Consider the following 24,001-nt stretch of genomic DNA (forward strand, 5'->3'; position numbering starts at 1 on the left):
TAACTTTACATTCTGTTTCACCATTCCTGGAAGATGACTGAATGATCATTTAAAGATCGGAAGTCTTAGGGTTACATGCAAAACTTCCGGCACTATCCCTCAATCCGGAATTACGCCTCAGTGTCCTGATATGGCATTCCACTCGCGAGACTTGAGCTGTTATCCATTACAGATACAGTCTGAGGAACGCATACAAGGCCCACAATCCAAAGCGGAAGTAAAGGCCTACAAACCAAATGGCTGCCCATGCTGTGAAAGGAACCCATTTCCTCGCACTGACCTACAAACTACAGCCATGGCCATTGGTCAACTCGACGCTCCTGGGCGGAGCCTGGAGGGGGCGGGACTTAGTGTGACATTTCCCGATTCGACGTGGTTTCCCGCGCATCTCCGAAATTATAAATGACATCCAGGGTATATCCGGCGTGAGGAAAGCGCAGGGCTCCAGAGCACGAGATTGCAGCCACTCCGCCCGCGCCATCGCACCTGCCCGCGCTATCGCACCTGCCCGCGCTGCACCCCGCATCCGCACCTCTCCAGCCCCGCAGCACCGTCCTCATGCTGCGCCTGAGGCCCCGCAGCCCCAGCGCTGACCCCGCGTCCTGCTGGTCACCACAGGCATCAGCACCCAGCCCTGCCAAGCGCCGCCGCCTCCACCAGGAGCCCGCGCGCCCCGAGCCCCTGGCTCAGCCCGAGCTGGAAGAGCCCGCCGGGACGGCCAGCAGCGCGCTCACCTCCGTGGTGTTCCTGGCTGCCGGCTGCGCCCTGCAGCTGCCCCTGGACGGCGTCGACCTGCTGCTGGAGCCTGAGCCCACCTCGGCCCTGCAAGTGTCGCTCCAAGGACACACCATCCTCCTGGTTCCCGAGGGACTCCTGACAGAACCCCAGCCAGAACAGCCTGGATTCGTGGCCACCAGCCCGCAAGGAGCCGCTCCCCAGGACATGCCCCAGGATCACCTCCTCGGCTTCCAGCAAGAAGCCTTCTGTGAGTACTTCTACCAAGAGGGTGTCTGTGATGAGGATGCAGACTTGGACATCTTGGGGTCCTGGGCTAGCCCTCCAGCTGGTCAGGCTGCTGGGAGCCTTTCCTGCATCACTGGGGTGCTCAGTCCTTGGTCTCAGGGCGGCGTCCCAGAGCCATGTCTTCTGGTGCCTTCCACTGGAGCAGAGCAATATTACCAGAGCTCCATCGAGGAACTGGACAGCTACCTGCTGGGGCCCTGCCCTGGCTCACCATTGCAGCCTCTGCCTGCATCTCCTCTGAGTTCCCAAGAGCAGCGTTCACCATGCCCTCCAAGATCTCCAAGGCCCCCTTGCAAGGCCCGGAAGCGACTGATCTATGACTGAACTGCCCTGAGCCAGTCCTTGCTGCCCTGGAAGAGAACTGTTTCCCAAAGCCATTGTGTGCCTTTACAGAGCCTACAAGGTTAGGATGGCACTCTTGGTTTTGAAGTGGGCAGAATGTAGAATATTGGATCTGCGATTGGCTGGAAGAAAGATCATAAAAAGATCCTGAACGTTTTCTATTGGATATTTAAGTCCAATTAGGTACTGGGACATTCTTATAAGTAACGCAATAATGCACTTACTTAAATTTTACTATAAAGTATTGTCTTTCTGTAAAAAGCTATTTGATAGTCTTTGTCCTGCTGAGAATGTTACTTTATAAAGTTTCTGATTGTAAAAAAAAAAAAAAAAAAAAAAAAAATGTTGGAGGGGCTGGAGAGATTGCTCAGCGGTCCTGAGTAAAAATCCCAGCAACCCCATGGTGGCTCACAACCATCTGTAATGAGATCTGATGCCCTCTTCTGGTGTGTCTGAAGACAGCTACAGTGTACTTATATGTAGTAAATAAATCTTTTAAAAAAAATGTTGGCTTCTGTTTTGGTTTTGGTTAAGTACAAAGACTTTGCCAAAATGTTGGATAAAAATAATCTGAGTTAAATTACAGCTTAACAGCTTGAGTATTAGAGTATCTTCATATAAGAGCTATGTTAAGCCCTGTGAATCGTTGGTATACACGTAGCTACACGGTAAGAGAAGAAATAAGACCAGGGTTGGGGCTAAAAGACTTTAAAAATTAAACGCTCTCTGAGAGACTTGAGAAGAGATGGTTGGAAGCAGAAATAACTGAAGACTTGCCTTAGGGTGTCCATTATTAAATTGGTAGAATTTTTTACCTTCTACATGGTGTTCCACAGTGTCTTTCTCATCAGTTCCTGTGGTGGCTTGGTGGTGACAGCTCTTACCACACCTAAGGACCTTTGCATCTCTCCCATCCCATAGACTTTCCTTTACACTGTAGTTACTCTGGGATGGGTTGGCTTGGGGAAATGGTTGAGCTAGGGAGTGGTTGGTTGGTTGGTTTTGGTTTTGGTTTTGGTTTTTGAGACAGGGTCTCTCCTGACCATGGAGGTAGATCAGGTCAGTCTCAAACTCACAGAGATCTGCCTCTCTCTGTCTCTCAAGTGCTGGGATTAAAGGCAGGTGCTACCATGCCTGGCAAGTTCATGCGTTTGGGGCTGGGGGTTGTTTGTTTGTTTCTATTCACATCACTTCTGATATTAAAATCGCTACTCTCTCTCTCTCTCTCTCTCTCTCTCTCTCTCTCTCGTGTGTGTATGTGTGTGTGTGTGTGTGTGTGTGTGTGTGTGTGTGGTTTGCCTGTGTATATCTGTGCACCATGTGAATATCCGGGGACCTGTGTAGGCCAGAAGAGGACATTGGATACCCCGGAACCCTGGAATCAGAGTTAGAACTATAGAGAGCTTGATGCTGGGAATAAATAGTTCTCTATGAGAGCAGCCAGTTCCTGACCACTGAACCATCTCCTGAACCGTCCCATATCTTATAAGGAGTTAAAGCAACACCAATAAAGCCAGTCTCAGCATAGAGCAATTTTTAGAAACATCGATAATTATATTTTAGATTCTTCAAGTTCATTGCCGGTTTCTTTCATTTCCTATTCTTGGTCTCCATCCTTTCATTCTATCCTCGGGTGTCTTTGCTTTAAATTTAAAAAAAAACTACATTTATGCATTTGATTTATTTCTGGGTGCATGCTAGTGCCCTGGCACACATATGAAGGTCAGAGGACAATTAGCATGAGTCTGTTCTCTCTTCCCATCCTGTGGGTTCCATGAATTGAACTCAGGCTGTCAAGTCTGGCCACAAGCCCCTTCACCCTCTGAGCCATCCCACTGGCCCCTCTTTTGTCTTCTTACTCTTCTACGATTTTTTGTTTTTATATGAATAGAGTTTCCTTGTGTGGCCCAGGCTTGTCTTCCACTTCATCTTCAGGAGTGCTGAGACTACAGGCATTTAACACTACATGTGACCACCCTACCAAAAAAGTCTTGGGACTTCTTTTGTTCATGACCTATGTGGTAGGTCTTAGTTTCTGTCTGGAAATGTTTCAGTTGCACCTACGAACTGGTGTTATTTTAGCCGGGTTTATCTATATTCTTCCATTACTTCGAGTTAGTATTCGTTCCTGCTGTTCGCTGATGAAGATGAGAAGTCTCTCTGTGTGTACTGCCATGTCTTGGTGAATAATCTGCTCACTTTAGTGATATGTTTAGTCACGGAAATCTGCCATCTGGGACTCAGTGAACTACATCTTCAGGTTAATTCTTTCATAAACTCTCAATTCCTAAAATTCGGGCTAAGGAATAGGCTGCGAATGGGAATAAGAATGTTCAGGTTTCTGTCCAAAATAAAACCAAAAAAGCAAAAACAAACAAGGAATCACTCTTTCAGGCCTTGAACCTCTCTACAATAGGAAAATGGCAGTCCTGTTTAATGAAGCTCTCCCCTATGTCTCCTGCTGTTTGCCTTTCCGTTGCCTTGATTGTAATATATTTTCTCTCTTGCAGTTAAGCTCCTCCTTCATCCTCTTCAAAAGTCTGCTTGTTTTTCTTACACATTCACTTCACTGATGCTCATTCACCAATGTCCATTTCAAAACTTCTAATTAAATGTTCTCTAAAAGCAACCTGCTTTGGAGGCTGCAGGGATGGCTTAGGGGTTAAGAGCTTCTCTTCCAAGTGCAGGCCGACAGGAACCAGATGTAGAGCTCTCCTGAGAGACACACCCAGAATATAGCAAATACGTAGGTGAATGCCAGCAGCAATCCACTGAACTGAGATCGGTACCCCCATTGAAGGAATCAGAGAAAGGTCTGGAAGAGCTTGAAGGGGCTCGGACTGACCAATGGGCTCAGGGACTAAGCCAAAGACTATACATGGTAGCAATGTAAGGTAGCCTAGTAAGAGCACCAGTGGAAGGGGAAGCCCTTGGTCCTGCCAAGACTGAACCCCCAATGAACGTGATTGTTGGGGGGAGGGTGGTAATGGGGGGAGGATGGGGAGGGGAAGCCCATATAGAAGGGGAGGGGAGGGGTTAGGGGGATGTTGGCCTGGAAACCGGGAAGGGGAATAATAATCGAAATGTAAATAAGAAATACTCAAGGTAATAAAGATTAAAAAAAGAAGAAGAAGAAGAAGTGCTTGTTGGCCAGATATGGGTGTCTACTGAGAGGCTCTGCCAGAACCCTACTGGGTTGGGTTGAAGCCAACCATTGGACTGAACAAGGAACTCCAATGGAGGAGTTAGAGAAAGGACTGAAGGAGCTGAAGGGGTATGCAACACCATAGGAAGAACAACAATATCAACCAACCAAACCCCACCAGAGCTCCCAGGACTGAACCACCAACCAATGAGTACACATGGAGGGACCAAAAAAAAAAAAAAAAAAAAAAAGAGCTTCTCTTCCAGGTCCACTCTTAGCACCTATGTAGCATCTCACTCTCTGTAACTCCAGTTCCAAAGGATCCAATGCTCTTTTTGAACACTGGACCTACTGGTGGTGCAGTGACATGCCGACAGTCCAAACAACAACGACGGTCACTCACATGCATGCACTCACACATATATACACACAATGTCAAGCACTGCAAAAGGTCAATTTCCAAAGATCACACAATAGTGAGGCTGGGATAGAATATGTATATTCCTATCCCACATTAATCAATAATCAAGAAAATGTCCCCACACATATGCCCAAAGATCAATCTGTTGGAGGCAGAACCCCCCCATTGAGGTCCCCCCCTTGTGTCAGGCTGGCAAAAACTAGCCAGTTACCACAGCTAAGTTGACTCAGCTGATCTCCAGGAATCATTTCTCGGTCTCCAGAGGCAGTCTGTTCCCATTAGTAATCAAGATATACAGAACCTGCCATATGTTCTAAACCAAGATGGGGATGTCCAGTTCTAGAGCTCCCAATGTGTTGGCTGAAGGCCTTTGTTTCAGTTGCCTCCCAGGTCAACGCTTCCACCTCCCACTCATATTTCTGCATGTAAGTCTCCATATGAAAGTCTTTAAATCATGGCGCTTGGGCAGTCTGTGGCATGCTACAGCAACACAGTAGATTTTTGTGATACACTTACTGGGAACCAAACGGAGGGAACACATTTGGCAGTGCCTTCACCATTTGAAAACATGGAGCACAGGGGAGTTCTATGAGGTATAACTTTCCCAGCATAGCGGCTTTCACTCATAAATCCAGCACTTAGAATGTCGAGGCAGAGTGGCCAGTAGTACAAGGACACTCAAGATGACATGGTAAGTTCAAGGACACACTCAGGCTACATGGGGGAAACATAGTTACAAACTGTGGAATGGAATGCCTGGTTCTGGGACTGTAGATCTGAGGAAGAGAAGGGGACTGGTTACTTACTGATGAAAATCTAATATGGTATCCGGGCAATCGGCCTAATAGTATCCAAATAGCTGTTGACTCCTAGAGCTAAAAGGTGGAGGGAAAATGAATACCTGGCTAAAATTTACTGTAGGGGTGGAAGAGCAGGGTGAATGTTTCCATGGGAACTAGGTGCTTCTACAACAACGATTTCACGACAATGATCGGACCCTTCAATAGTGGGTGAAGATACCGGGCACATCTTAAAATCCCAGGCCCCTCTTGATTCTCTTTGCCTGCAAAAATAGCCTATTCCTCCCTGCTTACTGGTGCAGATGCCTCAGCTTGCCAAGGAAGCACATGCTATACAACTTCATCAAGATCGAGTCTTGCCTCCTTTCCATCACAAGTAACCACATCTAACACATTGTAACCCAATCAGAAGATGCCCAGAGTATACCTATTGAAGGAAACTATGTACACTGTGAGAGTGGTAGGACTCACTCAATAGTAAACACTAAGAGGTAGGTGTAGGACAGAGGTAATGGAGGACAACGAGGAAGGGTCTATCTATTAGAAGTACAGGACTTAGTGCATGGACCCTCTAAAACGGTGCTAACATTCTTACATGCTGCTCTGGGAAGACCTGGATACCCTACCCTGGGTTAAGTAAAAATGTTGTGAATGTATAGACAGATAGCAGAAGAGGAGATCCAAAAGTTAAAGGAAAATAGTCAGGATACGATGTATCTACCTAGGGCTGGAATACATTAGACTATATCATACAGATGAGACTCCATGGAGACCACAGAACAAAACAGTAAGGGGTGTACGGAAGTCATCATTTCATCAAGAAGCTCAGAAGAGAGCTGGGCTGAACTGGATGCTGGTGGTATATAAATCCAGCACCTGGGAGGCAGAGGCAGACAGATCTCTGTGGGTTGGAGGCCAGTCTGGTCTATGGAGTTAAGTTCCAGGATGGTCAGGGGTACACAGAGAAAACAAACAAAGAAAAAGCTCTGAAAGGGCCCAAGGTGATTGAAGTACATGAGGTTATCAAGGCAGATCTTCTGTTAGCCCCACAGGACGAAAGCATGTGAAAGACTAAAGTTACAAACACGTAATTGTAGACCATCGTCGGCAATAAAACTCAGCCACAGTTCCAGACGTTGAACCATTGCCTCTGCTATAACTGATGTCAAACTGATCACAATTTGGTCAGTAGCTGCAGATTTCCTAATCTTGTCTCCCAATTATTGCACATGATCAACTGGAAAGGACCATTCCCAAGAGGAGCACAAGCTATACCAATCATATAGGATATGCCACTGTCAACTCAACCCACTCCCAATGACCTCACGCTACCAGATTCCCAGAACACTTGCTTGTCTTCTCGGTTTTCACAACCAACGTTTCTCATTTTCTTTATCATCAAATGCAATCAAAGGGCTAGCGTCTCCAAGTCAGAGCACTCTGTGGCCTCTGTCCTTTCTCACTGGGGAGATCATCTGCTTTAGTTTTTCTGATGGTTCTCATAGCCCAGTGTGGACCCCTGAGCAGGTGGACTGAACTCTTTGAGTTCTTTGCAGATTTATTCTGTTTTTATCATCAGATTGATCTGATTGCCTTCCGTGATGGAATCTTTTCTTTCATCTTTTCTCCCTCTCATGTTTCATTTTGTTGTACGGCCTAAAAGTATGTCCAAAGAAAGAAAAGCACAAGGTTTTGAACATGCAGACCCTCCCTTGTATATCCACTCTCTGAGGCAGTCTCACAGTCTGGAAATTTGGCAGTTTGCACCAGGTACACTATCCATGTGGGTCACCAATAAAAACAGAATTTATTTCCTGCTTCCATTTCCATTCTGTTTGGCTTCTACTCCATTTAGTGCCCTTTCTGGTATTCTAGGAAAACTATATCAGAGGCCACCACTGCTAATATACTTGACTGCCACTGCTAGCCATTACAGAGACCCTTGTTCCAATAAGCCCACCTCTTTCAGGAACAGTGCTTCCTAACATCCATATTCTAAATGCAGTCATGATTTTGGGTCCCTTTCTGAATGACACAGTTTCGCCAAGAATAACTCTTGGGGGTTGCAGTCCAGAGCACTGAACTTTGAAAATCGTTGTAAAGTACCTTAGAGAAGGATGGGAATGAGACTTCACAGGGTCAAAGGTGGCCATTTTAGATGGAGTACTCACAGGCCTCCAGAAACTTCTCAATCAAAAACATCTTTGAAGACACACGCCTTTAATCCCAGAATCCCAGCACTCATGAGGCAGAGGCAGCTGGACCTGAGTTCAAAGCCAACCTGGTTTACATAGCGAGTTCCAGGATACCCAGGACTACACAGAGAAACCCTAGGGGGAGGGGAGAGAGAGAGAGAGAGAGAGGGAGAGAGAGAGAGAGAGAGAGAGAGAGAGAGAGAGAGAGAGAGAACAGAACAAAAAACCTTCATTAAAAAGTATTGGGGCAAAGACAATAACAAAATTGTCTAGATTCTCTAATAAAGTTCCCATCCTTGTCCTGTCCTCCCTACACCAGAACTCCCTCACCCATTCCACTTCCAGTCTCTCCTTCCACACCTTATCAACTCTCCTTTCTCTTTCTTTTCTTTATCTGGTCCCTGTACCATTTATCACTAACTCTCCCAGGAACCTTAAATGTCTGCTGCCTCTGAAGACTTCCTGACCCCATGAGTCAGGAAATTGTGGAGTTTATTCTTTGGACTTAAACTAAATTAAAGACTAAGCTCTCCAAAGCACAGAGAGATGGCCAATGTTCATAGAAGGGTTTTCTTAATCGAGGGTGGTCTAGACTTGACATGCATAAGTAATTGTTAATATATTTCCTGCCTCCAGTTCCAATGTGCTACATACTGCAAACATGTGCTGCCCCATTGCAGTAAGAGTTTACCTTTTGGGGGCACAAATGAACCAGCATTTCCTGACTTATACTGACTCACCCAGTTTGCTGAAACTAATACATTCTAGGTACCAAAAGCTGGTTGAATGGTCCCATAAAGGGACTTACAGATTTCTCTCCCATAATAAAACAAGGTAAGAACAGATTTAAAAAGCCAAAGACTCTTCAAAGCTATTATTAAACATTTCCAGTAAAATTAATGCGTGTTGGAGCCAGAGACATGCTCAGTAGTTAAGAGCACTTGCTGCTCTCCCAAAGGACACGGGTTTAGTGCCCAGCACCCACATCAGGTGCTTCACAATTGCCTGTAACTCCAGTTCCAGGGGATCCGGAACCCACTTCTGGCCTCTACTGGCACTACGCTCCCACGGTGCACAAACATACATTCAGACACACATACATACCCATTAAATAACTATATAAATAATTAAATGATACAGGTGGACTGAGTAGAATAACTCACACATTTAATCCCAGCACTTAGGAGGCAGAGGCAGGCAGTTTTCTGTGAGTCCAAGAACAGCCTGGTCTATATAGCAAATTCCACAGCAGCCAGGGCTACACAGTGAGACCTTGTCTAAAAATGATATGTGTGCTATTATTTCTACACTAAACACTGCTATCTTTGTCTAGTCTCTTTTTAGGCTTAAGTTTTTTTTTCAAAACCTACTCTAATAAGGTTTCTCAAATGCTTTGACCACCACCTTTGTACCCCAAAGTGAGGGGAGAAAAGATGGTAAGTAGGAAAAGGGCATGTAGTTTTGGGGGTGATTTTAATCTCCATTGTCAGAATGCCACCAGTCCAGTTCAGTAGTACCAGGATACCAAACAAGTATCAGCAGCGGTGGCATGATACAGCAGAAACAGCCAGACCTCTGCAAAAGCCCGAAGGAGCAACCAGGACCAGCCAGAATGCCAGTGGAAGGTCTCTGCCTCGCCTCTCTCAACGAAGGGAAGATCAGCTTAGACAGGAGATCAAGGAAGAGTTGCACAGATCGCTATGCAAGCCCCTGTCACTGTCCATTGAGTCCCACTTACTCACTCTCCAAACATCACGTGTCCTCTCACAGGTCTTGACACAACAAAACACTTCATGAGTCGGCATCATAGGACACGACCAGAAATTCCACTTCACTTCTTGGCTGGAGGAAAGGAACTGCACAGGTGTCAGACAGGTAAATAATTCACACATTTTCCCAGTGTCTCAGTTTTTTATTCTTTACCTTGCTCCTGACAGAAAATATTCCTCTAGCTCTGTGATGTGGGGGGTCCTAAGAATTAAATGTGGGGGAGAAGCCAAGTTGCATATAGACTTGGACGCTTAAGTGTACCTTAGGCTGGGTGGAGTAGTTCGCACCTGTAATCCGAGTAAGTAGGCAGCTGAGAGGAGGGGATTGGAGGTCAGCCTCGGCTATAGAGGCAGACGCTATCTCAAAAACTTGCCTTTCTCAGTGTATTTCTAGACCAGAATAGGCACTGTCCTTTTGTTTTTACCCAAAGAGGGAAGTTATGACTCTAAGGAGTTCACTGGTACCCTCTCAAATTTTTTCAGTTCCCTGAACAATGCTTAAAAGAGCCAAAATTCCCCTTGTGATTAAATCCTCATGAGCAATCTAAATGATCTCCTACCAAGTTCACAGAATGAGAAGCTGGTGGTGAGAATCTAATTTACTTATTCCCAGCCCCTAAAAGAGACAGTAGAGTTTCAAAAGATGCTACAGTTCCTTCCAATCACAGTTCCATCATCATGATTATTATTTACAATGGAACAGGTTTCTTTGTGGTATTTTCAAGCATAGTAACTTGTGGTTGACCCACTCCCAAGGCCTCCTCTCCATCATCTCCCTGCTCCCCATCCTGATGTAAAAGCTTCTAAAACACCCAAAGATTTCCCTCTCCCATTTTCATATCACATGTGCTCTGTTACCCTCCAGGCCCTTATTTTATTTTCTTATTTCCCCTCCCCGGGTCCTTTTCTTGTTCTGTGACCTCCATACAGCTTACTTCTGCTAAATATGCATGTAAAACTTAGAACTAAGATCTCCAAAGGAGAAAGAACAAGGGTTACTTGTTTAAAAACCTAGGTTATCTCACTTAACATGGGATATTTTGTTAGTCTTGTAAATTTTCTTCAAATTTCATAACTTCATTTCTTCTTACGGAGTAAAATTCCACTGTGTATATGTGCCACATCTGCACGTCATCAATTAACAAACATTGCAATGGTTTGTCTCAAGTATCAACTTGATGAGATCCAGAGTCACCTGGAAAAGGCCCTTCTGAACATGCCTGTGGGAGATCACCTTGATTATGCTAATTAAGTGGGAAGATGTGCCCACTGTAGGTGGTGCCATTTCTTAGGCTGAAATTCCTAAACTAGGTTTTAAAAAAAAAAAAAGAAAAGAGAAAAAGAAAGTAAGCTGGGTGCTAGCACACGGCTCTTTTTTCTGATTGGTTGTGGTGTGATTGGTAGCTTTGAGCACCAGTGGCCTCACCACCCCTACCATGCTATAATGCACCCTTGAACTGTGAACCAGAATAAACTTTATCGCCCTTAAACTGCTTTAGTCTGGGTATTTGACCACAGCAACAGGAAAGTACAGACCACTGTATTTTTGTTGATCCCATTTTGTCTTCCAACATTTTCTTATTCTATCCCCTTGCTAGTATTAGGAGTAGATCAGCAGTGAGCATGGCTGTGCATCTTAAACCGTAGCCTACTATTTAGAGTATGGCAATGAAAATTGTAGTGTAAAGATCACCCAAGAATAGTCTAGACTCTTTGCCAACGAGAGTTGAAAGTAACTGATTATTACCAACAAGTGCCATTTTTTTTATCCAAGACTGAAATGTCTTTTTTGAATTAAATCCTCACTCTGTTAAGGGATTCTGTCCTCGAGAAATCAAATGGCCCTATGGACAGGGCAGCAATTGCAACAACTGCTCATTGGGTTGAATTCCCAGGTAAGGAGGGAGTGAAGAGCCGATGGTATCATTTTTAATGTAAAGAAATGGGAAAACCACAAGTTAGTCATGCTCAATCTGTCACAGAGTGTGAAACACTGGTGCTAGACCTTTCATGTTTAAGAGACTGAGTTGGGAACTTACGAGAGCGTGCTCTGAGAATAAGATGTGAGAAACTGTAATTAGGGAAGAATTTCAAGTTGGGATAATACCAGAGTCAACAGCCAATGAAGAAGGAGTGGGGATAACATTGATGAGAGTCAAGGAGGCCTGAGGGTTAGGCCCCATAATAGCAGCTACCCAGGAGACCGAGGTCAAAGAATCACAAGGGCAAACTTTTCTATAGAGCGATTTCAAGGCCGGCCTGATAATTTATCTGGACCTTGTCTGAAAATGAAACGCTTTTTAAAGGGGAACGGAGTTGAAGGTACAGCAGTAAAATAGAAACATACACGGCTGGCAAGGATGTTAACGGAAAAAAACTATTTGAAAAGGGGGGCAAAGGGGCTGGAGATGTGGCTCAGTGGTAGACCAGTTGCCTGGAATGTGAAAGGCTGTAGGTTTGATCCCTAGTAATGAATAAAAGAGGCAGAGGGGAAAGAAGAGGACAAGAGAGGGAAGAGAAAGAAGGAAAGAAAAGGTGGGGGAAATGCACACCTTTGGAAGGCACACAAAGTGCCAGTGAGCATCTCACAAGAGTTTATCAGACATACATAATGTGTCTTTAGGTTAAATTAATACTGCATGTTCTAATTACATGCCCACAGTCACGAAAACTAGATGTTTAACTTTGAATTTCTTTCGCCATTCAGAGCTTCACGTATTTAGAGGATTGAAATGTATATTTTTTTAGAAAAGGCACCAGTTAGGAAGGGAGATTTATTTAGCTGTAGAACACTTCCTTAGCCTACAATAAACTCTGGGTTCAATCTCCAGTCCAAAGGAAACTGGATAGGTTGGGACACCCCTGTGATCCCAACGTGATAGGGGTGGAGGCAGGAGGATTAGAAGTTCAAGGCCATTCTCCTCCACATACCGAGTCTGGTGAAATTCTGCTTCCAAAGCAAACAAAACAAATAAATAATAAATAGAAATAAAAATAGAACGTAGACCATATACATAGAATATTAAATTTTTATTAATATTGTTTCAATTTTCAATGCTTTCGATGATACTCTCTTTTTTCTTTTTGTAGCTTTCTTGTGGGTCTTTCTATGTAGTCCTGGAACTTACAGTGTCAGCCAGGCTTACCTCAGACTCACAGAAATCTCTTGCTTCTGCGTCTCAAGTGTTGGAATTAAAGGTGTTTGAGGCGTTCAACACTGCCACCTGGCTCTGTGTGTGTGTGTGTCTGTGTGACCTCCCTGAGGTGGACTGTTGGTTTGCCCGCATATATGACTATGTGAGAGTGTTGGAGCCCCTGGAACTGGAGTTTCAGACCCTTGGGAGCTGCCTTGTGGGTCCTGGAATGTGAACTCACATCCTCTAGAAGAGCAGCCAGGGCTCTTAACCACAGAGCCATGGCTCCTTTTTTGTTTGTTTTCCCTCAAAACAAGACCTCATTCAACTCAAACTGACCTCTAGCTCTGTCTGGAGACAAGGCAGGACGAGATGCCTGCCTGCACCTCCCCAGTGCTGGCTGGGATTACAGGTGATCATCTCCACACTGAGCCTAAGTTTTAAAACAGCGCTAAAACGTCAGAAAATGTCTACCTGAATATTTCAATTGGGCATCTTAAATGCAGGATTCTTAGAACTGGAGAAAGACTTGTGCATTTTACTATCCTTGGGGCAAGAAATGTGTTCCAGGTGATACTTAGAACCCATGTAGGAAGTAATGGGTTCCATCCACACCAAGCTGTAAGTCGAGTCTAGGGTTGTACTCATGAAATTCGAGTGCTCAGAAAATGACTTCGTCATCATTTATTCATTTTGGTTGAGATTTTTAAAGGCCTTTTTTAAATTTTTATGTTGTATGTATCGATTTTTACCTGCATGCTTGTTTGTTATTTAAAATGGCGTCCCGGGGTTGGGGATTTAGCTCAGCGGTAGAGCGCTTGCCTAGCAAGCGCAAGGCCCTGGGTTCGGTCCCCAGCTCCGGAAAAAAAAAAAATAAATAAAAAAAAAATAAAATGGCGTCCCACTATGTGACCTAGGCTAGACTGAAACTTGAGCTTCACCTCCATTATCTCTCACAATGCTGGGATCGCACGCTTTTGTCCTGTCGATTCAAGGATACATGTACAGTGACATTTTCTCCAACACATGAAGGGAAAGACTCTATGTAATCTCGGCCTGTGCTGGAGCTATGTAGACGAGGCTGTGCCTGCTTTGGTGATCTTTCGAATCCCTAAAACCACTCGAAACAAATTCTACGATTCAAACATCGGCCATCTTCAAATTCTAGTCTGTCATTAAAAATCAAAACATGGAAGTTATTCTGCCCCCTACAGGCCAAAGAAGTATTTCTGGAGCATAGCCTGGGCTATTGGAAAACTTAGCACGCCATTCCTGGGCGGGGCCTCCGAAATGGAGGCAAGAGGGGCGGAGCTTAGTGTGACATTTCACGACCTCACTTTCCGGTGCATCTCTTGAGGTGTAATTGACGGCTAGGGTGTATCCGGCGTGAGGAAAGCGCAGGGCTCCAGAGCTCGCGATTGCAGTCACTCCGCCCGCGCCGTCGCACCTGCCCGCGCTGCACCCCGCATCCGCACCTCTCCAGCCCCGCAGCACCGTCCTCATGCTGCGCCTGAGGCCCCGCAGCCCCAGCGCTGACCCCGCGTCCTGCTGGTCACCACAGGCATCAGCACCCAGCCCTGCCAAGCGCCGCCGCCTCCACCAGGAGCCCGCGCGCCCCGAGCCCCTGGCTCAGCCCGAGCTGGAAGAGCCCGCCGGGACGGCCAGCAGCGCGCTCACCTCCGTGGTGTTCCTGGCTGCCGGCTGCGCCCTGCAGCTGCCCCTGGACGGCGTCGACCTGCTGCTGGAGCCTGAGCCCACCTCGGCCCTGCAAGTGTCGCTCCAAGGACACACCATCCTCCTGGTTCCCGAGGGACTCCTGACAGAACCCCAGCCAGAACAGCCTGGATTCGTGGCCACCAGCCCGCAAGGAGCCGCTCCCCAGGACATGCCCCAGGATCACCTCGTCAGCCTGCAACAAGAAGCCTTCTGTGAGTACTTCTACCAAGAGGGTGTCTGTGATGAGGATGCAGACTTGGACATCTTGGTGTCCTGGGCTAGCCCTCCAGCTGGTCAGGCTACTGGGAGCCTTTCCTCCATCACTGGGGTGCCCAGTCCTTGGTCTCAGGACTTAGTCCCAGAGCCATGTCTTCTGGTGCCTTCCACTGGAGCAGAGCAATATTACCAGAACTCCATCGAGGAACTGGACAGCTACCTGCTGGGACCCTGCCCTGGCTCACCACTGCAGCCTCTGCCTGCATCTCCTCTGAGTTCCCAAGAGCAGCGTTCGCCACGCCCTCCAAGCTCTCCTAGGCCCCCTTGCAAGGCCCGGAAGCGACTGATCTATGACTGAACTGCCCTGAGCCAGTCCTTGCTGCCCTGGAAGAGAACTGTTTCCCAAAGCCATTGTGTGCCTTACAGAGCCTACAAGATTAGGATGGCACTCTTGGTTTTGAAGTGGGCAGAATGTAGAATATTGGATCCGCGGTTGGCTGGAAAAAAGTCTGAACGAAAAATCGTAGCCACCTAAACAGACTGTTTGAAAATCACCAACTTTCAGACGTTGAATTGACTGTGTATGACCTTTTCTACGCAGAAGTCACTCTCAAGTAGTTTTGCACATCCCAAATAGTGCCTCAAATTTCAGCTCTAATGTGTTTCCTTAAAAGTCCACCCTACCCCGCACCCCTCTGCGATTCATTAGCTATATTAGTTTGCAGTGTTTGGCCCTAATCTCTCCTACTTTGTGCCTGTCCTTTACTATGGACCGTTTCCTTATCAAGGCTCCAAACTCGCTTGAGCTGACTGTAGTAGCTAGTTTTACCACTCGAATTTTGGGTTTGGTTTGGGTTTGGATTTTGTTTGTTTGTTTGTTTTTAATTTGTTTTTATAAAGTGCTCTCTCTTTTTCTATTAACTGTTAAGTGAGGAAATAACTTATATTTTCGACATTTAATTTTTGGTTTGGGAGCTTACTTTTGTTTTGATGGGGGTGATCGTAGTTGGTTAGCTGGTTTTGTTTTGGTATGAGCAGGGGTGTTCCAGAATAAACAAGTATTTTCTTGGTTTATTTCATTTTTTTTTAGTATATTTTTATGTTTTGTTCATTTTTATTTCTTGTGTGAGAGTTTTTGCCTGCATGTGTGTATGTTGCTCTCATCTGTGTTGGGGGCCTCTAGAGGGAGCAAAAGAATGTCAGAATGTCTGCATAGACTTAGAGATCTGTGATCCTCCATGTTGGTGCTGGGAACCAAACTTCCGGGGAAAACGGAAACTGCTTTTAACTGCTGAGTCACCTCTCTAGCCTTCCTGAATATTTTTAATTTATGATATTCTGAAGAATTTTATACTTCTCGGGCTATGGTAATTATAAGATTATATTTGTATAGGAGTAGTTATGAGATCTTGAATTTATTTTTTTGTTTACTAATGTATAAAATAGTTCATATTTTATCTGACGTCCGACAAAATATTGATTTCTTTGATAATCTATGCCTGGGTTCTTCCATAATCAATGATCCGTCTTAATGAGAAAATTGGCACAGGCCAATCCCGGGAACCTTAATTTTTCCTTAATGATCTGCATTAGATATGTCTAGGCAGAACAGCATGCTTGGGAAGGACAGCCCTGTCTTAAGAGATCTGTTTAGTCGTGGTTGGCCAGTACTCCTTTTCCTGTTTAAGAAGTTACTTCTTGGGGTTGGGGATTTAGCTCAGTGGTAGAGCGCTTGCCTAGCAAGCGCAAGGCCCTGGGTTCCGCGTCCCCAGCTCCGAAAAAAAAAAAAAAAAAAAAAAGTTACTTCTTAATGATTCTTATCATAAAAGAGGGTTTCTGTGTTGGTCTAGTTGTATAACTAAAAAGACTAATTAAAATAGTAACCAAACTAATTAAAATATTTGGCTTGGGCTGCAGAGATGGCTCAGTGGTTAAGAGCACTAGCTGCTCTTCCAGAGGTCCCGAGTTAAATTCCCAGTACTCTCATGGTGGCTCACAGCCATCTGTAATGGGATCTGATGCCCTCTTCTGGCCTGCAGGTGTACATGCAGATAGAGCATCATATACATAAAATAAATCAACAAATATTTTTTAAAAGTTTGACTTAAGGGTTGGGGATTTAGTTCAGCAGTAGAGCGCTTGCCTAGCGAGCGCAAGGCCCTGGGTTCGGTCCCCAGCTCGGAAAAAAAGAAAAGGGAAAAAAAAAAGTTTGACTTAATAAACGAACTAACATTTTAAGCTTGGCTATTTAGATGTCTTCACATGAGAACTGTGTGGAATCCTGAGCCATTGAGGTTATGACAAAACTAGGACGAGATAAGAAATGAGAGCAGGGTCGGGCTGCAGGCCTTTGTAGATTTTACATGGTCTTTTGGAGAGTTGGAAGCAGATGAGTGGGAAGAGGAAATGAGTGAGGAGACAGTTTGAGACTTTAAATGTTAAATTGTACACCCATTTTCTATGTGTGTGGCTTTCTGTGATGTCCTTTTTTCTGTTTTTTGTTTTGTTTTAGTTTTTTTAAGATTTATTTATTTAGTATATGAATACAGTGTTGCTGTCTTCAGACACACCGGAAGAGGGCATCAGATCCCATTACAGATGGTTGTGAGCCACCATGTGGTTGCTGGGAATTGAAACTCAGGACCTCTGGAAGAGCAGCTAGTGCTCTTAACTGCTGAGCCATCTCAGAACCTGTGTTCTTTTCCCCGTGGTGACTCTCGGCAGCAGGACTAAGGTTCTTCACATTCCTGCTATTCCGAAGGATTTTTCTGTAATTCCATACCAGTCTGTCCCGCCCTGTGGTGCTTTTGTAGGGAGGGGCCATGTATTGTTTGGGGTTGGTTTTTCTTTATTTGTTTGCTGTTTGGCTTTTGGGCATATCATTCCTGTTTAAATGTCTATTTTTGGCAAGTTTGCCTGTTTTTATAATGAAATAAATCGTTACTGCTGAAGCTAAAAATCAACAAGATGTTAGCCTTTTTGTTTTCTCTATCCGACATTCATATTTATTACTTGAATCTGGAAACCCTTTGCCAGTTTCTCTCCTGGTTTTCATCCTCTCGCTCCATTCAGTCACCCTGTCCATCCTTGTTTTTTTTGTTTTTTTCCGGAGCTGGGGACTGAACCCAGGGCTCTACCACTGAGCTAAATCCCCAACCCCCGTGGGTATCTTCTTAATAGTACAATTTTCTTTTTCTTTTCTGTTTTTTTTTTTAGGGGGCGGGGGGCAGTGTTTCCCTATCCTAGGCTTGCTTTAAACTTGCAATCCTCCTGTGTTAGCTTCACGAGTATTTCTATTATAAGCAAGCATTACCTATCACCCGGAGCCCACAGAACTTCCAAGGATTTTTTTTCCTCCATGGCCTCTGTGGTGCCATCAGTCTTCCATTCCTGTCTGGAAATGGCTCAGTTACATCTACACCTGTGTGTGCTTTAGCTAGGGACCTCTGTGCATTGTGACAGAACCTCTGCACCTCTCGCTTCATCGTTCAAAGTGTCACTTTCCATACTGTTCACTGCGCCCAGGATGTACAGCCATTTATTTGTAGCGAGTGAGGCTGCTCACTGGGCTGCTTTTGTTGCCTTTGACAACCTACACCTTCAAGCTGGTCTGTTTAATCATAGGAAATGTGTCTGTTACATCCCACTGAATTAAGGTATAACTAATTAAATTCACATTTTCTGAACGTTTCTGTTTTTAAAATGAACTCACTGGGCTTGGTAGACAGCTCAGTAGTAAGTTAAAAAAAAAAAAAGTGTCCTCGTAGCACGTATGAGGTCGGTTCAACCCACAGAAAATATTTTTTTAAAAGAGTTATTTTTCTCTTGGGATCTTTGAATTCCTCCTCAGTCTCTGTAACACCTGACAGGAAAATGATGAGCCTACGTCATCAGTGCTTTCTTTGTGTCGTCTGATTTCTTTCTGAAACAAAAAAGGGGAAAGGGGGCTTAAAGGGAGATTAGATTTCTGCTCCACATGGGAATTTTGCATTTGCCCTTTCCTAGTTTCCAAAGATCCAAACACACGTAAGAGCCAAACTGTAGGGAATGCATACTATCTGACACTCAGGACATACTCCTAGTATTCAAACCTCACAAGTGGTCCAATTCCAGGGTTGATACAACAGGGATGCTGGGATGCACTGTCCACATCCCTGTCCTCTTTGATGGGTGGAAGAATTAACAACTAAACCATCTTAGCAGGAATTGTCCTCAGGTTCTATGGTTACTCTGTTCCAATTATCATTCAAGTAAGGTATGTGTAAATTTATTTTTATACTTTTTCCATACAATATATTTTGGTCATACCCTTTCCCCTCCACAAGCTCCATGTACATGTGACTAAATATATAAACACAATGTACAGGTCTGACTTCAGGGTTGATCACTTGGTATTGGATAACCAGTTAGCGGGCTCATCCACAGAGAAGACTTTCTCCCACTCCCAGCATTCCTTAGTTACTATAACTTTTGCCTGAGGATGGGAGACCGCAAGGCATTTCCCATTCCATGTTAGCGTACCCATCGGCAGCGCGCTTCTTCCGGTTTTGGCAGCCATGATGTGGCGGGATCACAGCTGCGGCTTCTCTGAGATTGCTAGGAAACTCATTCTCACAGCACGTTTCCTGCTCCTCCGACTGTTACAATCTTTCCATCCTCTGCTGGGTTCCCCAAGCTGTAGGTGCCAGAGCTGGATGGGTTGTAGGTGTATCAGTTGTGTGGGCACGGCAGGCTCACTCCTTCTCTGCTTTTTGTGTGGTTTTGTGTTTCTGTAACAATCTCTATCTGTTGCCAAGAGAAGTTTCTTTGATGAGTGTCTGCGCTTCTTATCTGTGAGCATAAGGGTAAATATTTAGAATGCTGTTAGGAGTTACACTAGTTTAGTGCAGTGGAGGCAGTCGGTTCTCTAAGAGCCATGACCTTGCTACCCAACCCCCATGCCTCCTCCTTTCAGTCCTTTGTCCTGCCTTTCCCTAACATTTCTGCCAGGGATCTAACTACCCTGTCAATTGTCTCTAAAGATGTCTTGACCTCATAGGGTTCAGGCATTCAGGGAACCGGAATGTAAACTTATGATCTAAACTACATTAAAAACTAAATTTCTTCAAACCACACACAAGACCAACCAATAGTCATCATAGACTTTTCTTAACTTATAGAGTTGACAGTCTAATAAAGGTCTAATAAATGTTCTGCCAACAGCTTCCACCTTGGGATTATAGGCATGAGTTACTATAGTTGGCTAAGAATTTACACTTCTCTGGGTATGAATGATCAGTCTCATTCCTGTAGTGGTCAGAATATCCTAAATCCTGAATAGCAGATGTTGATTGAATCAGCCCAGAAGAGTACCTACAGACAGCCACAGACCAACCCTAGCATAGGAAACCTTCCTTATTGTTGATGAGAGGAATGGAGGAAACTCTCAAAATAACATTGGCTGTTTCTACTGCCCTGGGTTACTTCCCAGAACTTGAAGGGGAGACACGATTGCTAAAAAAAAATGTCCACATACTTTAGACACAGGAATCGAGCTGGAACTATCCTGGAAGCCTCCTTCTTCGTGGCTGGCTTTCATAGCATGCAAAAGTGCTGTGCAAGATGCCAATGGAAAAAAGCAATCAGTAGTTCTAGCTAGCTGAACCGTAACAAAGACCAGCATGGCAAGGTAGCCCCAGTGAGTATAATAATGGTATTTGTATCTTGGGAACAATGAACAGCCATCTAATTGCACTTAAAGCCTGTTCGATGTGAGGAAATTCATGTCTAGAACTATAAACCTTGCCAGCTAACTATGGCTAATGGTGCCGAGAAGATAACCTAGCGGACAGCCACTCTTCCCTAGCAGTATAACTTCTGACTGCATTCTAAATACGTACCCTTCATCCACAGATAAATGGAGCTCTTGCCCCTTATCAAAGATGCACCTTTCAGGAGAGATACATAGTACAACTCCACAACAAAAGCCAGGGAACACCATGGAAGAAGGGACAGAAAGATCCTAAGAGTCAGGTGTGTTTGGTGGTTCATACCATTAAGGCCAGCACTTAGGATTCAGAGGTAAATAGATCTCTGTGACTGCTGTGGCTCTGTATGGGCTGAGGCCAGCCAGAATGGTCTATATAATGAATTCCAGGCCAGCCAGTAATACATGGTGAAACACTGCCTAGCCGTAGATAGATAGATAGATAGATAGATAGATAGATAGATAGATAGATAGATAGATAGATAAAGAGTCAGAGAACCAGGCCATCTGCTATGAGATAGTGTCTTCTATATATGACAAGAACCATACACCCAGGAAATCTCAAAAACTGTGGTCACCTAAACAAGGCCTGAACAGTGAGAACAGGCCATGTCAATGTGGATGAGGGGTGAAAGGGAGGAAGTAACTAGCTGCTGAGAGAGAATCAGTCTTCAGGTATGAACCCCATAGGTAGTTTGTCTAAACCCAAGGGATCAGTCCTAAACAAATGAGCAGAGAGAGAGAGAGAGAGAGAGAGAGAGAGAGAGAGAGAGAGATGTAACAACTAAAGAAGAGGTCATAAATTTGAGAAAGACATGAGGGAGAAAAGGGGGTAGAAATGATGCAAAAAACCACTCACATATACATTCATACACACACAAATAATAATAATAATAATAATAATAATAATAATAATAATACAGTTTTTACAGGTGGGAGGAGGGGCGGAATAGATGGCTGAGCCATGAAGAGTACTTGCTGATATTCCACAAGGCTCAAGTTTGATTCCCAACTCCCTCACCTTGGCTCACAACTATCTGTAGCTCCAATTACAGGGGATCCCGTGCCCTCTTCTGGCCTCCGTGAACAGAGCATGCGAGTGGTACAAGAAGGCCCTGGCTGCATGGCATAAACCCACTTGTGGTGCACGGCTATGACCTCAGTACTTGGGAGTCCGAGGCAGAGGGTTTAAAGTTCAAAGTCACAGTCTTCTTCTAGATAAGAAGTACAGGAAGCATAGCATGCAAAATACCCTTTTCCCACCCCCCAAGAAGTGTACTTTTAGTTTTGATTTTTCTTTTTAAATTTTTATTACGTTTATTTACTATGTGAATGCGTGTGCCACAGCGTGTCACCATGTAAGACTGAGACCAAACTCAGTTCATCGGGTTAGGCCATGGAAAGTTCTGTTGAGTCTTCTCTGTACCAGACTTACTTTGTTTTGAGTCCATGTGTCACTCTGCAGGTCATTGGGGGGGGGGGTGTTCAGGTGTGAGTATGTCACATCTCAGGTCCGCCCCGGCTACCTAGGAACCCATTCTCTAAACGGCGCTAAAGCAATTCACGTGACATTTAACTGAGTGTGGTTTGGTGGGATGGGAGCAAGTTTCTCGGTGATTTTTAGAATGCCCGAAACCATAGAGGTTCTAGTCTTGAGCCCCCTTAAAATTCTATTCCGGGTGAGACAAACTGCGCAACCAGTTCTGCCTCCTATAGGTCAAAAAATGTATTTCCCAACTACAGCCAAGTCTATTGGCTAGCCCGACACTCCTGGGCGGAGCCTCCTGGACTCAGGCTTCCAAAGGTGCAGCCTAGCCTGACCTTTTCCGTCTTGTGTTCCGGTTCATCATTTGAAAGTTGATTGGCATCTAGTAAGTAACCCACCTTGCGTGCGCCATATCCACTAGGCTAAGCGCAGGGCTCCAGAGCAGGCGATTGAAGCCGCTTCGCCCGCGCCGTCGCACCTGCCCGCGCTGCACCCCGCGTCCGCACCTCTCCAGCCCCGCAGCGTCGTCCTCATGCTGCGCCTGAGACCCCGCAGCCCCAGCGCCGACCCGGAGTCCTGCTGGTCACCGCAACCTTCAGCACCCAGCCCTGCCAAGCGCCGCCGTCTCTACCAGGAGCCCGCGCGCCCCGAGCCCCTGGCTCAGCCCGAGCTGGAAGAGCCCGCCGGGACGGCCAGCAGCGCGCTCACCTCCGTGGTGTTCCTGGCTGCCGGCTGCGCCCTGCAGCTGCCCCTGGACGGCGTCGACCTGCTGCTGGAGCCTGAGCCCACCTCGGTCCTGCAAGTGTCTCTCCAAGGACACACCATCCTGCTGGTTCCCGAGGAACTCCAAGCCTCCACCCATTTTGGACAGCCTGGATTCGTGGCCACCAGCCCGCAGGGAGCCGCACCCCAGGACATGTCCCAGGATCACCTCGCTGGCCTGCAACAAGAAAGTCTCTGTGAGTACTTCTACCAAGAGGGTGTCTGTGATGAGGATGCAGACTTGGACTTCCTGGAGCCCTGGGCTAAGCTTCCAGCTGGTCAGGCTGCTGGGAGCCTTTCCTCCATCACAGGGGTGTCCAGTTCTTGGTCTCAGGACCGCGTCCCAGAGCCATGTCCTCTGGTGCCTTCCACTGGAGCAGAGCAATATTTGCAGAGCTCCATCGAGGAACTGGACAGCTACCTGCTGGGGCCCTGCCCTGGCTCACCACTTCAGCCTCTGCCTGCATCTCTTCGGAGTCCCCAAGAGCAGCCTTCGCCACGCCCTTCATGCTCTCCAAGGCCCCCTTGCAAGGCCCGGAAGCGACTGATCTATGACTGAACTGCCCTGCACCAGTCCTTGAGTCCTAGAAGTGAGGGGCTTCTCTACCCCCTAGATGCAAGGCACTTAGTCGCCTGTTGTCAGAATAAAAGTGTTTCTGACCCAAAGGACTCTTCCCAAAGGCTCTAAATATTCCTAGAAATCTAACTGGTAAATCCCCCAACATGCTCTGTTTCTTCTCTAACCAAGAAATTAGTAGTCTTATGTTCTCGGTGTCCTTTAGTGTTTTGTTTTGTTTTTTTCATGAGTTTTTAAGGATTTGCACACGACTTATCTACCTCCTTGTTTCGGCTGCTCTCCTGGAAAACTACCCAGTACCATGATGAACAATAACGGTTACTTCACTTGAATGTACAGGGTTCAAAAGCCATCTCCAAAGCTACTGGAGTACTCTTCCATTTCAGTTCCTTCATTACAGATGAGGCTTATGGCGAGTTTTACCGGCTGGTTTCAGCATGCACTGGGATACGCATTTGTTTTGTCTTCTTTGTTTTTTTTATCTTTGTTTTGCTTGTTTTTATTCAGGATCTCATTATAAATCTATGGTTTTCTTAGAACTAACTATGTAGCCGAGGCTGGCCTTGAACTCACAGAGATCTGCCTGCCTCTGCATCCAAAATGCTGGCATCAAAGGTTTATGCCACTCTGTCAGGCTTGGGTTTCTTTTTGTAGAATGTTCATCAAGAT

At 45.6% G+C, this 24,001-nt stretch overlaps 3 protein-coding genes across 3 annotated transcripts; all 3 read left to right on the forward strand.

The window, feature by feature from the left end:
• The first annotated feature begins 558 nt into the window (after positions 1-558).
• On the forward strand, positions 559-1,347 carry LOC116906533 (proline-rich protein 23A3-like). Its single transcript, XM_032909228.1, has one exon. The coding sequence runs from the start codon at positions 559-561 to the stop codon at positions 1,345-1,347; it is 789 nt and encodes a 262-aa protein (XP_032765119.1).
• A 12,983-nt stretch (positions 1,348-14,330) lies between these two features.
• Positions 14,331-15,119, forward strand: LOC116906568 (proline-rich protein 23A3-like). The gene has a single exon (XM_032909289.1). It carries the CDS (start codon positions 14,331-14,333, stop codon positions 15,117-15,119), a length of 789 nt encoding a protein of 262 aa, XP_032765180.1.
• Positions 15,120-22,525: 7,406 nt separating this feature from the next.
• Positions 22,526-23,421, forward strand: LOC116906576 (proline-rich protein 23A3-like). The gene has a single exon (XM_032909310.1). The coding sequence runs from the start codon at positions 22,526-22,528 to the stop codon at positions 23,312-23,314; it is 789 nt and encodes a 262-aa protein (XP_032765201.1). The 3' UTR covers positions 23,315-23,421.
• Positions 23,422-24,001: the final 580 nt, after the last annotated feature.

This window comes from Rattus rattus, chromosome 8 (assembly GCF_011064425.1).
Source record: "Rattus rattus isolate New Zealand chromosome 8, Rrattus_CSIRO_v1, whole genome shotgun sequence".
Taxonomy (NCBI): Eukaryota; Metazoa; Chordata; class Mammalia; order Rodentia; family Muridae; genus Rattus; species Rattus rattus.